The sequence below is a fragment of the Cyprinodon variegatus genome, unplaced genomic scaffold (assembly GCF_000732505.1).
Source record: "Cyprinodon variegatus isolate N-32 unplaced genomic scaffold, C_variegatus-1.0 Scaffold208, whole genome shotgun sequence".
Classification (NCBI taxonomy): domain Eukaryota; kingdom Metazoa; phylum Chordata; class Actinopteri; order Cyprinodontiformes; family Cyprinodontidae; genus Cyprinodon; species Cyprinodon variegatus.
The window spans coordinates 939,770-954,559 of NW_015150661.1; the positions used below are offsets into that span (position 1 = coordinate 939,770).

Below are 14,790 nucleotides of genomic sequence, written 5' to 3' on the forward strand. Positions count from 1 at the left end.
GAGCAAGGGAAAGAGGACACAAGAGGGCAGCAGAGGACAACAAATGGAAAACCAAGACTGACACAAGGGGAGTCCTTCTAAAGGGTTCTTTTATTGTATTTTAGCAATTAAACAACAGAAGCAGAAAAACACTTTCAAACATGGCAGCTGAAACATCAGGCTTTGTGGACGAGATTATTAAGTGGAGACAATAAGGTTAATCATGCTTTTTTCAATTGGAGAATTCTTGATCAAAACAGGGCAGTGAGCCTGAAAAGAAAGAGCTGCAATGGGAACAGCTGAAAACAATCCAATGGTAAAATTTTTCAGCTAAAGTTCAAATATGAAAATTCGAATTGACGTATTCAACCTGATCTGATTGGGTTTTGTAAGTTGGAATGTTTAGTTAAATTAGTTTCATTTATGATTAGTTTCTTAGTTTTTTCCTCTTTCCCTGTCCTTCTGGTTTACATAGAATTTATTATTTCTTTGCTCTCTAGCTTCAGTTATGCTCATTATCTAGTATATAACATTACAGTAATCCACCCCCCCCCCCCCAGCATGAATAGGTTGTCAGTGTATAATCTGTGAAAGCCTGGGATACCCAGGTTGTTTTAATATAATAATTTTTCATCATTCCGCCTCCTTTCATTGTCTAATTATCTTAGGTTCACAGCAAGCTATAAGCTATATAAGTTTATAACAAGTTGAGCAGTTTTTTAAAAAAAAAGACAAAAAATTGCATAAACCCAGATCCAATAAAATGAAGTAAAATGCTTGTAATTTGTCAAGTGTGAAAAGTTTCAAGGAGTGTGTATATTTTATAATGCTCTTGTAAATGAATCATAATGCCTCCTATTACAAAACTAAATCTGTGTTTGTCTTGGATTTGCAGGGTATTCGGTCAAGCTTATAAAAGAAAAGAAGATTTATTCTGGGCATCACACGTTAATGCTAGAAGTATCAGATTATCAGGGAAAGAAGGCTCTCCATAGCTTGACAGTAGTTGTATGTCAGTGCTCTGTTGCAACAAGGCCAGACTGTAGAATGCAAAAATCTACTGGATCCAGAGCAGGAGCAACAGCTGTGGGAATATTATTCTTTTGCATTATATTGCTTACAGGTATGACCAAATCTATATAACCAATTTTTTCAATAGCATAAAAAAGGACAAATGAAAATAATAATTGTCGATTCATGTGCCTGATCTCCAGGTTTGCTTTTTACAAGCTTCATGGTGTCGTGCAAACCTCAAAAAGTACTAATGCTTGATGATGATCCTGTGCAAAATTTAATGACAGGCAACACAGAAGAACCAGGAAATGACTGCAGAGTATGTTGTGTAATTTCATCACAGTTTGTTTTATAAATGTACAAACACTTTTGCCATAAGTGATGGTTATTGTTTGATTGTATAACAGATTAAGCACAAATCACAAATAAAAAAAAAACTAGAAATGTGTGTTTATGTTTTAGGTTCCTTTTGAACTCCTAAAGAACAAACATCATATGCAACAAATGAAAGTATCTGAAGATGTAATGCTGAGAATGACACCAGTAAGTGCTGTAAGTTGTTTACTAATTAACTGTATTAACTGAAAATAATTTAATAATATACTGTGGACCTCATTTTCAACAAATATTCTGACTGTAATCATCTGTCTAAGCTAACTTTGCTGTTTTTTCATCACTTCCACTGCTATTGTCTGAATGTCCTCTTAATTAGGGGATTTGTATGGTGTTGTTCCTCAAAATAACAAATAATACAACACAAAACTTTACTGAAATGTAAAAAATAAACAAAAGTTTGTATTTTCTGTTTATTTTCTCTAAACCAGAGTCAAAAGACTATATTTCGGCCTAAATACTAGGGGTGTAAATCCCAGACTTTATCACAATACGATATTGCTGATTTAACAAAGCTTGTCACAAAATGATTTCAGTTTAATTAACATGTCTGTCATCCATATGATGTGATATCTGCACATCTAAAATAGCTAGTTACAGAAACAACTCAGATCGCCTATGAACTGACCATTCCTTTCTAAGCTTTTACAGGCATCATGCATTTACTTTCAGTTTCCTAGAAAATAATATCTATATTTCTTCCCTGTAGTATTACAATTAAAGTGTATCCTGAAGATGATGTGCTAAAACTTCTCATACAATGTAACTGGATTGTTAATCATTTAAACTTTTACTCTAGTTAGATCAGTCCATACACTGAAAAGAAATTCCTTTATAAGGAAAAATGGATGGCAGCTTGTATGAGAATGGTGGGACAGATTGTTAAACATGCAACGCTAATGGATTTTGCTCTTTTCATAACATTGAGTATCAGTTTTGTTCCTGGGAAGTTAGCCACATAGACTCACTGTCTTACATTAATATCAATTGTAAAACATTTTACTATTATAAGAAAATGCATAACTACCTGACTAAACACACATGCATCACATCGAGTTGATCAATGACTGTTCTTTACCTTGGTCTTTCTTTTTTTTTTCATCCTCTGTGGCATCCTGTCATGAAACAACCATTATCAAAATGTTTACTATTTTTTTCTTTTTTTCTTTATGCTCTGTTTTCATTTTTTTTGTGACTTTTTTGCTCATTAAAAAATGGAATATTTAACCAAGTTATGCGCCTCCTTCCTAGGTATTCTGTGAGTCTGTCATAAACTCACAAGCCTGCCCGAACGGCCTCCAGTCATATCCAGACAGAAGCTCTCGGAGAAATTCTTCCGTGGTAGTACTAAAATAATTTCTTTAAGTAATTCATTGTTATCTATTACTACAGTTTTCTGTTATTATGTTCTTTATGTCATGTTTAAAGAGGTGTATTTGAAAGTGTTAAGAGACACACTTTTCTTTAAATAACCTTTAAATGTTTTAGATTTCCTAATTATCAACATGGTTCCCATTCACTAAATGGCAAAGTAATGAAAATATGAAAATATATTCAGACATTTTTTTTTTTATTGTCTTCAAATGAAAATATGTGCAGTATTTGATAGTTTTGCCTTTTCCATCTCACAGTACAGATAAACTGCTCACATATAACTTTTGAAATCTCCCCGCAAGAGATCAGCATTTTGATTTAGCCTTGTTTAGGAAATTATAAATTTGGAAGATCCATTTGTGCCCAAGCTGTAATTTCCTTCCTGTATCATCTTCTTTGGGGACAAAACACAAACACACTCTAACACTATTCTAGGAAAAAATTGTTTTTATTTTTTTATTGATTTTTTCTTTTTTAATAAATCATTGCGAGATCTTCAGACTTGACAATTCAAATCAAAGATGAACTAGACTTCTGGAGGGCTGATATTCAGTTAGTTAGTTAGTTAGTTAGTTAGATAACATTACAAAAAAAAGCTGTTTCTCCATATTTCCATTCTTGTTCTGTGTGAAGAGTAGTCTTTAGTCAGAAAACCTAGAAGGTCAGGTGAGTTGAAACAACATCTTTAATGTATTTTGGTGCTAACTCATTCAGTGATTTATAGACTAACACAAGTATTTTAAGAGTCATTTATCTGAAAGAGAGGGAACCTGTGTATGGCAACAGCATTCCAGATCAACTGCAGCTGTTTGATTGACATTTTAGGCAGACCTTTAAGACATTGTTGCAAAAATCAATTTTAATAAAGAGAAATGCATGAGTTAGATCCTGCTGCATAGTCTTTTAACCTGGAAATGTTCTNGGTAACTTACGGTATGCTGTTGTTTGTTTTAACCTAGGCAAGTTCATGTAGATATAATATATTTCTGTGGTTTGTTAAGAAACGCCTTTTTGTTGTGTTGTGTGCTAGTCCTCCAGGGAGATGTCAAATGAGGTTTCTCCTTCAGCCATGGAGATCAGACGTCAGCAGGGAACATTAAGGGATTCGGTACTGTAACATAATTCTTGCAAATGATATCACATAATTAAAATTCATTTTCTTGAAGGAGGTAATGTATTTTGTGCATGAAATAAAACTATAAACTCTCTTCAAATTGTATAGGTTTTGAGGGAAATTCCTCACGAAGCTCTACTATTTGAGGCAATGAATGTAATGCTGGAAAAACTTGAGGCACCCGGCCAGGAACTTGGTGATTATGAACCTACTAAATATGCTTATGAGGGAGATTTGGAACACAACTTTGAACTTGACACCATTTCCAATCCTGAATCTCCCTTTGACTCTGAGATAGAACTGGATTCTAGGTTCTTGGAACTGGCCTCAATCTGCTCTCCTGAAATGTTTCACCGAAGCACAACAATTTAAACCCGCTATTCTTGCAAGCATGTTTGGGTACAGAGGGCTATTTTCTGTGGTGTAAATAATCGCAAGCTTTATTTTTTATTTTAATTTTTTTTTTATAATGGCACAGTTTCTACCAAAAATTTGAAGTTGCATGGATTTTGCTGTTGAAAAAACAATGAAATGGATTTTCTTAATATAACTTCATATAATTAACATTTTCTTGGTCAGAAATTGAATGGGATTACCTGAACATTACTTTATGGAGATCAAAGAAAAAGAAAATTATTGTGTGACATGTAAAGTATACATAGCAAAGGCTTACTATTTTTTATATGATGTGTATATCATTTGGATATAAAAAATGTTAAATATTTTTAGAGTTTGCCCTTTTTATCGACATTGTTTTTATTTGCACACATTTAAAATATTCTAAGCATAAAAGAATAATACTGTAAATAATACTAATAAACAGATGAGTTCTTTAAAAAACCTAGAATCCAATACCAGGGCCAATCCATTACCAGCAATTTTTTTTATTTTATTTATTTTTTTTGTATATGGCTGTACATAAAATATCAAAAACCATTTGATTATGATAAATATGGTAATAAACACCAATACTGATACTGTTTAGTACTTTCTGAGCCTAATTAGAATCAAGCACCAGACACGAAAGGTAACAAAGAGACAATTATTAATCAAATAAACAAATTTACAGTAACTCTATGATCTAGTCAATCATCTGCAGAAGAAAATTCTTGTTTCTATTAAACAGATGTTTGATCATCTGTTTGGTCACAAGATTCTAATCCAAGGAGGAAGGTTTCTCAGAAACTGTTTAAAATGAAGAAACATCTTATCAAGTAATAATAATCAATTCCAATCATGTATTAGGCATATATATAAATATATATACATATATAAATATATATATATGAAAAATGTGTTGTTCATATCTGTCATTCCAAGTTAAAATGTTGTAGAATCTCCTTTGCCTCAGTTGCAGCTGCATGCTTTTTATTGGTGTTAACCAGTTTGTACATGTACAGACTAAAATGTTTACCCTCTCTTCTTAGCAAAACAGGTCCAACCTGAACCAAACCTCTAGTTTTATTTTTGCAGCCTCTAACAGATTTCATAACTGCCCTGAGTTTATCTCCATCAACCCCCTGGTCAATCTGGTATTCCTGACACTGCAGAACAAAGGTCTTCACACAGCATACTGCCACTAACGTGTTACACAATAAGGATGGGATGTGCAACCAAATATGACGGTTTAGCTACAGCTTCTTCCATTATCCAAATCGCTCAATTTTACTCTTATCTAACCAGAGACCTTCTTTATCATGATTGCTTTGTTGAAACAAGCCAAAAGTTGTAATTTTTCTGGAAATATTTCCAAGCATCTACAATTTGGTCCTGGAACCTATTTCACAGTAGCTAACAAGCACACTTATCATGATTAAAATAAATAACACAAAACCCATACACAACTAAACAATCTGACAACCCAGGAAAATGACACATAGGTCTTTCAATCTGCTCTGAGTGTTCTTAGGAGGAAGAGCCTCCATGTGGCTTGAAATGATCAGCGCTCCAACTACATATTGCCCTAGTGTAAGCCAACTGTATTAACAAAGACTCCGGGATAGGTGCCAGAATTTCTTCAGATATACTGTGCAACAGTGGTGTCAAAAGTACACACACTTGTTACTTAAGTAGAACTATAGCTACTGCAGTTTAAAAACACACTCGTAAAAGTTGAAGTATCAACTTAACCTCTTTATTCAAGTAAATGTGAAAAAGTATGCGCTCCAAAAACTACTTAAAGTATAAAAGTATAAAGTATATTTATATAAAAATATAAAAGTAAAAAGTATAAAAATATAAAATACCCTTTAAAAAAAACAGCCAGATGCAACTATATGAATTGAAAGCTCAATTTTTCAACTATTTCTAAAAATTCTTTGAGATAGAGCGAAGGATGAGGGATGTCTTGTTAGTCTCCATCTCCAGATACGCTCTCGCCTGTGTCCGACCTTTCAAACATTTCGACATCTTTTTTTGTATCCGACATTGCACCATGGCATAGATAATTAGCGTTTGCAGTCTGAAGAACGCCTGCTTGCTTCTGATGATTTCCTTTAGCTAACCAATGAGTGTTTGCATTATATGACTCATCCAATTACACTAGTTTTCACTAGACGTGGATGGAGCCAATGATCTGCATTGGATGGTGCAAATAAAATAAATATTTATAAACATAAAACTGAAGCCAAGAGTAACAAGTAACATTTGTTTTGAAAATGTAAGGAATAGAAAGTACAGATACTTGTGTGAAAATGTAATGAGTAGAAGTCAGAACTAGGAAGATAAAAAAGTAATGGATTAAAGTATAGATACCTAAAAAGTGTACTAAAGTACAGTAACGTAGTATTTGTACTTCGTCACTTGACACCTCTGCTGAGCAACATTCTGTTTGCCTCAGATTCAACCCTGTTTTGTGGTTGTCATGATTGAGAATTTCCAGAGGCAAGTATTATATTTCTCTCCCTAATGAGAATGAGGCTATTGGGAGTCTCTGATCCTCAGCATAAAATAAAGAATCAAAGTATCCCCTCTCCATCTTGTTTAGTTCTTCTTTTAGGTCTCCTGTGTAGGGAGATCCTTATTTCTGTGTGCACCATAGGTTGTGGCCACAACTTTTTTTTTTGTGTGTCAGTTCTTGAGCTCCACGTGTTCATTAAAACGTACTAAAATAAGTTTACCCTAAAATGTAAATCAGGGAATCTCTGTCTTTTTACTGTGTGGCTAAATGATTGTAAATGTCTGACACAAAAAAAAGCTGCTTCTATTTTTTCACTGAATTTGAATTACAGAAATGAATGTGAAAATAGAAAGAAAAAAAAGTCCAATACAATTAAATACATAATCAGAGCAAATAACTCTCAGTTTTAATTTTATGAAATACATTTTCAAAGCAATGCATTTTATTTATTTTTACATGAATGTAGATTCAGTCTCAACAATTCAAATTCGAGTTTTTGCCTGTGAGAACCAGATGGGGACTTGATCCATTTTGTTTTACCGCCCTCTAGTGGTAGAACTAGACTATGCACCCTTTCTAATATTGCAGGACAGGCATGGTTTTATGTTGTTGAGCATCTCAATTTACATAAAAAAATAAATGTCCAACAAAACACATTAAAATATTTATAAGAATTGAGAAAGTTTAGGGAGTGGTGGCCTAGTGATTAGGGCATAGGGATTGGAGTCTTGAGGCTGTGAGTTTGAAATCCACTCCCACTGACTGCCACCCTGAGTCTCTGAGCAAAACACTTAACCCCCGGTCTGCTCCCCAAAGAGGATTCGTTAAATGCAAAGAGTTCATTTCTTCATTGTGAGATCAATAAAGTTAGTTTTATTGTAATTTGTTCAAGGAGATACTAAAAATCTTCAGTCTGAAGACAGGAGGGGCCAGATTATCAGCATTAATGAAAAAGACAATCTATAAAAGAATACAATAAAAATCAAGAAATATGTTTATAAAAACTGCTAAATNGGTAACTTACGGTATGCTGTTGTTTGTTTTAACCTAGGCAAGTTCATGTAGATATAATATATTTCTGTGGTTTGTTAAGAAACGCCTTTTTGTTGTGTTGTGTGCTAGTCCTCCAGGGAGATGTCAAATGAGGTTTCTCCTTCAGCCATGGAGATCAGACGTCAGCAGGGAACATTAAGGGATTCGGTACTGTAACATAATTCTTGCAAATGATATCACATAATAAAATTAATTTTCTTAAAGGAGGTAATGTATTTTGTGCATGAAATAAAACTATAAACTCTCTTCAAATTGTATAGGTTTTGAGGGAAATTCCTCACGAAGCTCTACTATTTGAGGCAATGAATGTAATGCTGGAAAAACTTGAGGCACCCGGCCAGGAACTTGGTGATTATGAACCTACTAAATATGCTTATGAGGGAGATTTGGAACACAACTTTGAACTTGACACCATTTCCAATCCTGAATCTCCCTTTGACTCTGAGATAGAACTGGATTCTAGGTTCTTGGAACTGGCCTCAATCTGCTCTCCTGAAATGTTTCACCGAAGCACAACAATTTAAACCCGCTATTCTTGCAAGCATGTTTGGGTACAGAGGGCTATTTTCTGTGGTGTAAATAATCGCAAGCTTTATTTTTTATTTTAATTTTTTTTTTATAATGGCACAGTTTCTACCAAAAATTTGAAGTTGCATGGATTTTGCTGTTGAAAAAACAATGAAATGGATTTTCTTAATATAACTTCATATAATTAACATTTTCTTGGTCAGAAATTGAATGGGATTACCTGAACATTACTTTATGGAGATCAAAGAAAAAGAAAATTATTGTGTGACATGTAAAGTATACATAGCAAAGGCTTACTATTTTTTATATGATGTGTATATCATTTGGATATAAAAAATGTTAAATATTTTTAGAGTTTGCCCTTTTTATCGACATTGTTTTTATTTGCACACATTTAAAATATTCTAAGCATAAAAGAATAATACTGTAAATAATACTAATAAACAGATGAGTTCTTTAAAAAACCTAGAATCCAATACCAGGGCCAATCCATTACCAGCAATTTTTTTTATTTTATTTATTTTTTTTGTATATGGCTGTACATAAAATATCAAAAACCATTTGATTATGATAAATATGGTAATAAACACCAATACTGATACTGTTTAGTACTTTCTGAGCCTAATTAGAATCAAGCACCAGACACGAAAGGTGACAAAGAGACAATTATTAATCAAATAAACAAATTTACAGAAACTCTATGATCTAGTCAATCATCTGCAGAACCTCCTATGAAAACATCAAGAGAAAATAAAATTCTTGTTTCTATTAAACAGATGTTTGATCATCTGTTTGGTCACAAGATTCTAATCCGAGGAGGAGAGTTTCGCAGAAACTGTTTAAAATGAAGAAACATCTTATCAAGTAATAATAATCAATTCCAATCATGTATTAGGCATATATATAAATATATATACATATATAAATATATATATATGAAAAATGTGTTGTTCATATCTGTCATTCCAAGTTAAAATGTTGTAGAATCTCCTTTGCCTCAGTTGCAGCTGCATGCTTTTTATTGGTGTTAACCAGTTTGTACATGTACAGACTAAAATGTTTACCCTCTCTTCTTAGCAAAACAGGTCCAACCTGAACCAAACCTCTAGTTTTATTTTTGCAGCCTCTAACAGATTTCATAACTGCCCTGAGTTTATCTCCATCAACCCCCTGGTCAATCTGGTATTCCTGACACTGCAGAACAAAGGTCTTCACACAGCATACTGCCACTAACGTGTTACACAATAAGGATGGGATGTGCAACCAAATATGACGGTTTAGCTACAGCTTCTTCCATTATCCAAATCGCTCAATTTTACTCTTATCTAACCAGAGACCTTCTTTATCATGATTGCTTTGTTGAAACAAGCCAAAAGTTGTAATTTTTCTGGAAATATTTCCAAGCATCTACAATTTGGTCCTGGAACCTATTTCACAGTAGCTAACAAGCACACTTATCATGATTAAAATAAATAACACAAAACCCATACACAACTAAACAATCTGACAACCCAGGAAAATGACACATAGGTCTTTCAATCTGCTCTGAGTGTTCTTAGGAGGAAGAGCCTCCATGTGGCTTGAAATGATCAGCGCTCCAACTACATATTGCCCTAGTGTAAGCCAACTGTATTAACAAAGACTCCGGGATAGGTGCCAGAATTTCTTCAGATATACTGTGCAACAGTGGTGTCAAAAGTACACACACTTGTTACTTAAGTAGAACTATAGCTACTGCAGTTTAAAAACACACTCGTAAAAGTTGAAGTATCAACTTAACCTCTTTATTCAAGTAAATGTGAAAAAGTATGCGCTCCAAAAACTACTTAAAGTATAAAAGTATAAAGTATATTTATATAAAAATATAAAAGTAAAAAGTATAAAAATATAAAATACCCTTTAAAAAAAACAGCCAGATGCAACTATATGAATTGAAAGCTCAATTTTTCAACTATTTCTAAAAATTCTTTGAGATAGAGCGAAGGATGAGGGATGTCTTGTTAGTCTCCATCTCCAGATACGCTCTCGCCTGTGTCCGACCTTTCAAACATTTCGACATCTTTTTTTGTATCCGACATTGCACCATGGCATAGATAATTAGCGTTTGCAGTCTGAAGAACGCCTGCTTGCTTCTGATGATTTCCTTTAGCTAACCAATGAGTGTTTGCATTATATGACTCATCCAATTACACTAGTTTTCACTAGACGTGGATGGAGCCAATGATCTGCATTGGATGGTGCAAATAAAATAAATATTTATAAACATAAAACTGAAGCCAAGAGTAACAAGTAACATTTGTTTTGAAAATGTAAGGAATAGAAAGTACAGATACTTGTGTGAAAATGTAATGAGTAGAAGTCAGAACTAGGAAGATAAAAAAGTAATGGATTAAAGTATAGATACCTAAAAAGTGTACTAAAGTACAGTAACGTAGTATTTGTACTTCGTCACTTGACACCTCTGCTGAGCAACATTCTGTTTGCCTCAGATTCAACCCTGTTTTGTGGTTGTCATGATTGAGAATTTCCAGAGGCAAGTATTATATTTCTCTCCCTAATGAGAATGAGGCTATTGGGAGTCTCTGATCCTCAGCATAAAATAAAGAATCAAAGTATCCCCTCTCCATCTTGTTTAGTTCTTCTTTTAGGTCTCCTGTGTAGGGAGATCCTTATTTCTGTGTGCACCATAGGTTGTGGCCACAACTTTTTTTTTTGTGTGTCAGTTCTTGAGCTCCACGTGTTCATTAAAACGTACTAAAATAAGTTTACCCTAAAATGTAAATCAGGGAATCTCTGTCTTTTTACTGTGTGGCTAAATGATTGTAAATGTCTGACACAAAAAAAAGCTGCTTCTATTTTTTCACTGAATTTGAATTACAGAAATGAATGTGAAAATAGAAAGAAAAAAAAGTCCAATACAATTAAATACATAATCAGAGCAAATAACTCTCAGTTTTAATTTTATGAAATACATTTTCAAAGCAATGCATTTTATTTATTTTTACATGAATGTAGATTCAGTCTCAACAATTCAAATTCGAGTTTTTGCCTGTGAGAACCAGATGGGGACTTGATCCATTTTGTTTTACCGCCCTCTAGTGGTAGAACTAGACTATGCACCCTTTCTAATATTGCAGGACAGGCATGGTTTTATGTTGTTGAGCATCTCAATTTACATAAAAAAATAAATGTCCAACAAAACACATTAAAATATTTATAAGAATTGAGAAAGTTTAGGGAGTGGTGGCCTAGTGATTAGGGCATAGGGATTGGAGTCTTGAGGCTGTGAGTTTGAAATCCACTCCCACTGACTGCCACCCTGAGTCTCTGAGCAAAACACTTAACCCCCGGTCTGCTCCCCAAAGAGGATTCGTTAAATGCAAAGAGTTCATTTCTTCATTGTGAGATCAATAAAGTTAGTTTTATTGTAATTTGTTCAAGGAGATACTAAAAATCTTCAGTCTGAAGACAGGAGGGGCCAGATTATCAGCATTAATGAAAAAGACAATCTATAAAAGAATACAATAAAAATCAAGAAATATGTTTATAAAAACTGCTAAATTTAACACAAAAAAACCCATAATTTAAAATAAATAGCAAAATTATCATGAAAAGTGGACTGCTTAAATAGGATACCTCTATGTGAAAAGCTGCTCTATTCAAACTTTCAGTTTGAATATGAAGGAGCCAAAACTTTTTTTTGCGTCTCATCTTTTTTTTTTTTTTTTTTTGGAGTTTTTTTCTGCTCTGACCTACATGAGCACAAAAACCTAGAAATAAAAAGGTGCTGATGCTATAGCCCACAAACATTCCGTATTTAAAAAGGAATATTTTCAGTTTTGGAGCACATGGCATTTTTACATATGAAGAAAAAATAAGGTTTTACTTCCTAATGTCTGAGGTCTCAACCTGACAGAACCCCAAGCAAACATTAAATAGATAAGTCTAAAATAATGTAAAATAACTGCAATATCTCTTAATAAAACATTAAGATAATCCATCATGACCAGCATGAATGAGAATATTTACTGACACTATAAGAGCAGTGCAAAAACAATCTATTTTAAGCACCATGTTAATAAATGTATCTTATATCAGTAACTGAATTCAAATGTGCTTAAGTTAAGCATATGAATGGGAAACTGAGTGGAAGGAAGATCTGTGGATGGAAAATACACTCAGGCATACAGAAAGAAAACAGCTGCGGCCGTGAAAGCATTTTGGAGCAATAGACACCAAATAGGCATATTTTAGAAGATAACAACACTCTTTTAATTACATTTATTTTAATGGGCCCTTGGTAATATAGCTTTCTGACAAACTTCATTTTAGTTTTCTTTATTGAAGTTAATCTTTAAAATTAACTGAAATAAACTGAAATTGTTTTTTAAGCATTTATCTGTAGAACAGTACTTTACATAAATTATACCTGTAAAACAGCTGCATGCTCTACCTCTGAAAAATATGCATTCTTATGTGTGTTTTAGTAGGGTGTGTAATATTTCAATATAACAGCACATTATGTTGTGTTTTGTTTGTTTATTCACAAGAAATTAAAAACATCAAACACTGTCCACTTCTAGTTATAATTGTTTTCTACCAGCTAGTTAGTTTTGACTCCTCTGCTGTCGTCTCCTTGAAGGAAGCCATCATAAAGCTCTCTAAGGTGCAGAATCAGCTCCTCAGTATTCTGCCCTGTAAGAGCAGAGACGGGGATGACCCGCTGTGTGACGTGGCTCTTCAGGGTCTCCAGCTTCTCCCGGGCCTCTGGTAGGTCCATTTTATTGGCTACTATAGCCTGAGGCCGCTGGGACAGATGGGGCTCATACTGGTCCAGTTCATAACGCAAGTCCTGCAGCTGGGTCCACGGCTCAGGCGCAGACAGGTCCAGGACAAAGAGGAGGAAGCGACAGCGCTCAATGTGACGCAAGAAGGAGATTCCCAAGCCTCGATTCAAATGGGCTCCTCGGATGATGCCGGGGATGTCTGCAACTGAGCATGAAGGACGTAAAGTTGAGTCAAATATTTAAAGCAAGCTCTTAACACCAACCTAAATTTAAGTAACCCTTGCCTTTTTGCATACCCAAATATAAAAAAAAAAAAAAAATAACAAAGGAACTGTAAGCCCAAAATTACATGTGTGATATATCATTTGAAAGCTAACACCATCTAGATTCTGAAAATATAAATGAAAGTAGTGTAACTAAAACACAGCCGAAACAGCAGCAGTGAAAACATGACTCAAAGTTTTTCTTCTTGAAAATAATAGGTCTTTTTTTGAATAGCAGTAACAAAGAAATGCTTGAAAATAGGCAAGTGCCATTATTTTACATTTATTCTGCATTATGACAACAACTGCAGAAACTTTCAGACCTCTTAACTATAACTTAGTATGGTATATATATAACTTTTAACTTCTAAAGTCATCAGCATCTTCAAACCTCTCCAAATATGCCAAATTAATCCAAATTGTGCTTATTGCTTTTAAAAAACAATTTTATCACAAAAACCGCACTGGAGCATTTTGATGGCCACGAAACAATTAAGAAGCAAATATTTTTTAATTTTTCTAACTTCCCATCTAATTATCTAACAGTGTGCAATGATCCAGGATCGGATCTAACTCTGTGCCTTTATGAATGGCTCTCTATCTATTCAAATGAGCCATGCTTAACCTTGTTTTAAAGTTGCTTTCATTAGTTACAGAGCCAAACATTGCGTGATGAATAACCCAATGGTAGGCGGACTTTATGAGGAATAATATGAAGGGAATCATGTGTAAAGAAGGCAGCTGAGAGGGCTGGCCTGGCGGCGCAGGTTGAGGAAACAAACATACCTGACATTGACCCGAAATATCTGTGTAATTAGTATTAGACGGTTAGGATTACCTTTACGGATCGAACTTTTCTCATGCTCCAAAACGGACTTTATGTGGCGATTTTCTCGTCATGGAATGTTTTATTATGAATATGCTGGATTACATTTTATCTGTGGACCCTTACAGACAAATGGAATATAAACAATCTAAGAACGGATTTTTAACACGGCCTCAGGAACACATTAAAGGTAGGAAGTCAAATCTTTATTTAAAAAATTCAGATTTACATTGCAGCTACTTCTTTATTAAATATGCTTTGGTGCTCATGGTTTCCATAAAATTTATTTGGCAGTTGGATTTTGGAGAATCTAAGCTTTCTAAAGATGTATAACAGGTCTATATTGGTAAAAGTTTAAAGCGTACTGCTGTGTTTGATGTAAATATAGAAGACGGTGCACCGGCGAACTAGTGGGAGTTAAGATGGTAATTTTTAAACCAGCATATGATCCGTTCTGAAAAATGTTTGCTTTTGTAAATTAGTGCTTTTTTTAAGAAAAGAAAAACAAACAAACAAACAAACAAAAAAAAAAAAAAAAAAAAAAAGAGTACCAGCAACTT

General features: G+C 33.9%; 2 protein-coding genes across 7 annotated transcripts in view; one reads left to right on the forward strand and one right to left on the reverse strand.

Annotated features, from left to right (window-relative positions):
• LOC107088144 (cadherin-like protein 26) overlaps window positions 1–4,800 on the forward strand; it is a 13,834-nt gene extending 9,034 nt beyond the window's left edge. Inside the window, exons 11-16 of one of the 6 annotated variants that reach the window (XM_015380120.1) lie at window positions 875–1,102; window positions 1,194–1,312; window positions 1,456–1,545; window positions 2,638–2,730; window positions 3,791–3,868; window positions 3,983–4,800. In XM_015380120.1, the coding sequence (XP_015235606.1) occupies window positions 875–1,102; window positions 1,194–1,312; window positions 1,456–1,545; window positions 2,638–2,730; window positions 3,791–3,868; window positions 3,983–4,246 (872 nt within the window). In that variant the 3' untranslated portion in view covers window positions 4,247–4,800. The remainder of the gene's footprint in view (window positions 1–874; window positions 1,103–1,193; window positions 1,313–1,455; window positions 1,546–2,637; window positions 2,731–3,790; window positions 3,869–3,982) is intronic. The other 5 variants (XM_015380121.1, XM_015380122.1, XM_015380123.1 and 2 more) reach the window with 5 other exon arrangements.
• An 8,040-nt stretch (window positions 4,801–12,840) lies between these two features.
• The window catches only part of mtg2 (mitochondrial ribosome-associated GTPase 2), a 7,834-nt gene continuing 5,884 nt past the window's right edge, over window positions 12,841–14,790 (reverse strand). The window contains exon 6 of the mRNA XM_015380119.1: window positions 12,841–13,346. Within this exon, the coding sequence (XP_015235605.1) occupies window positions 12,958–13,346 (389 nt within the window). The 3' untranslated portion in view covers window positions 12,841–12,957. The remainder of the gene's footprint in view (window positions 13,347–14,790) is intronic.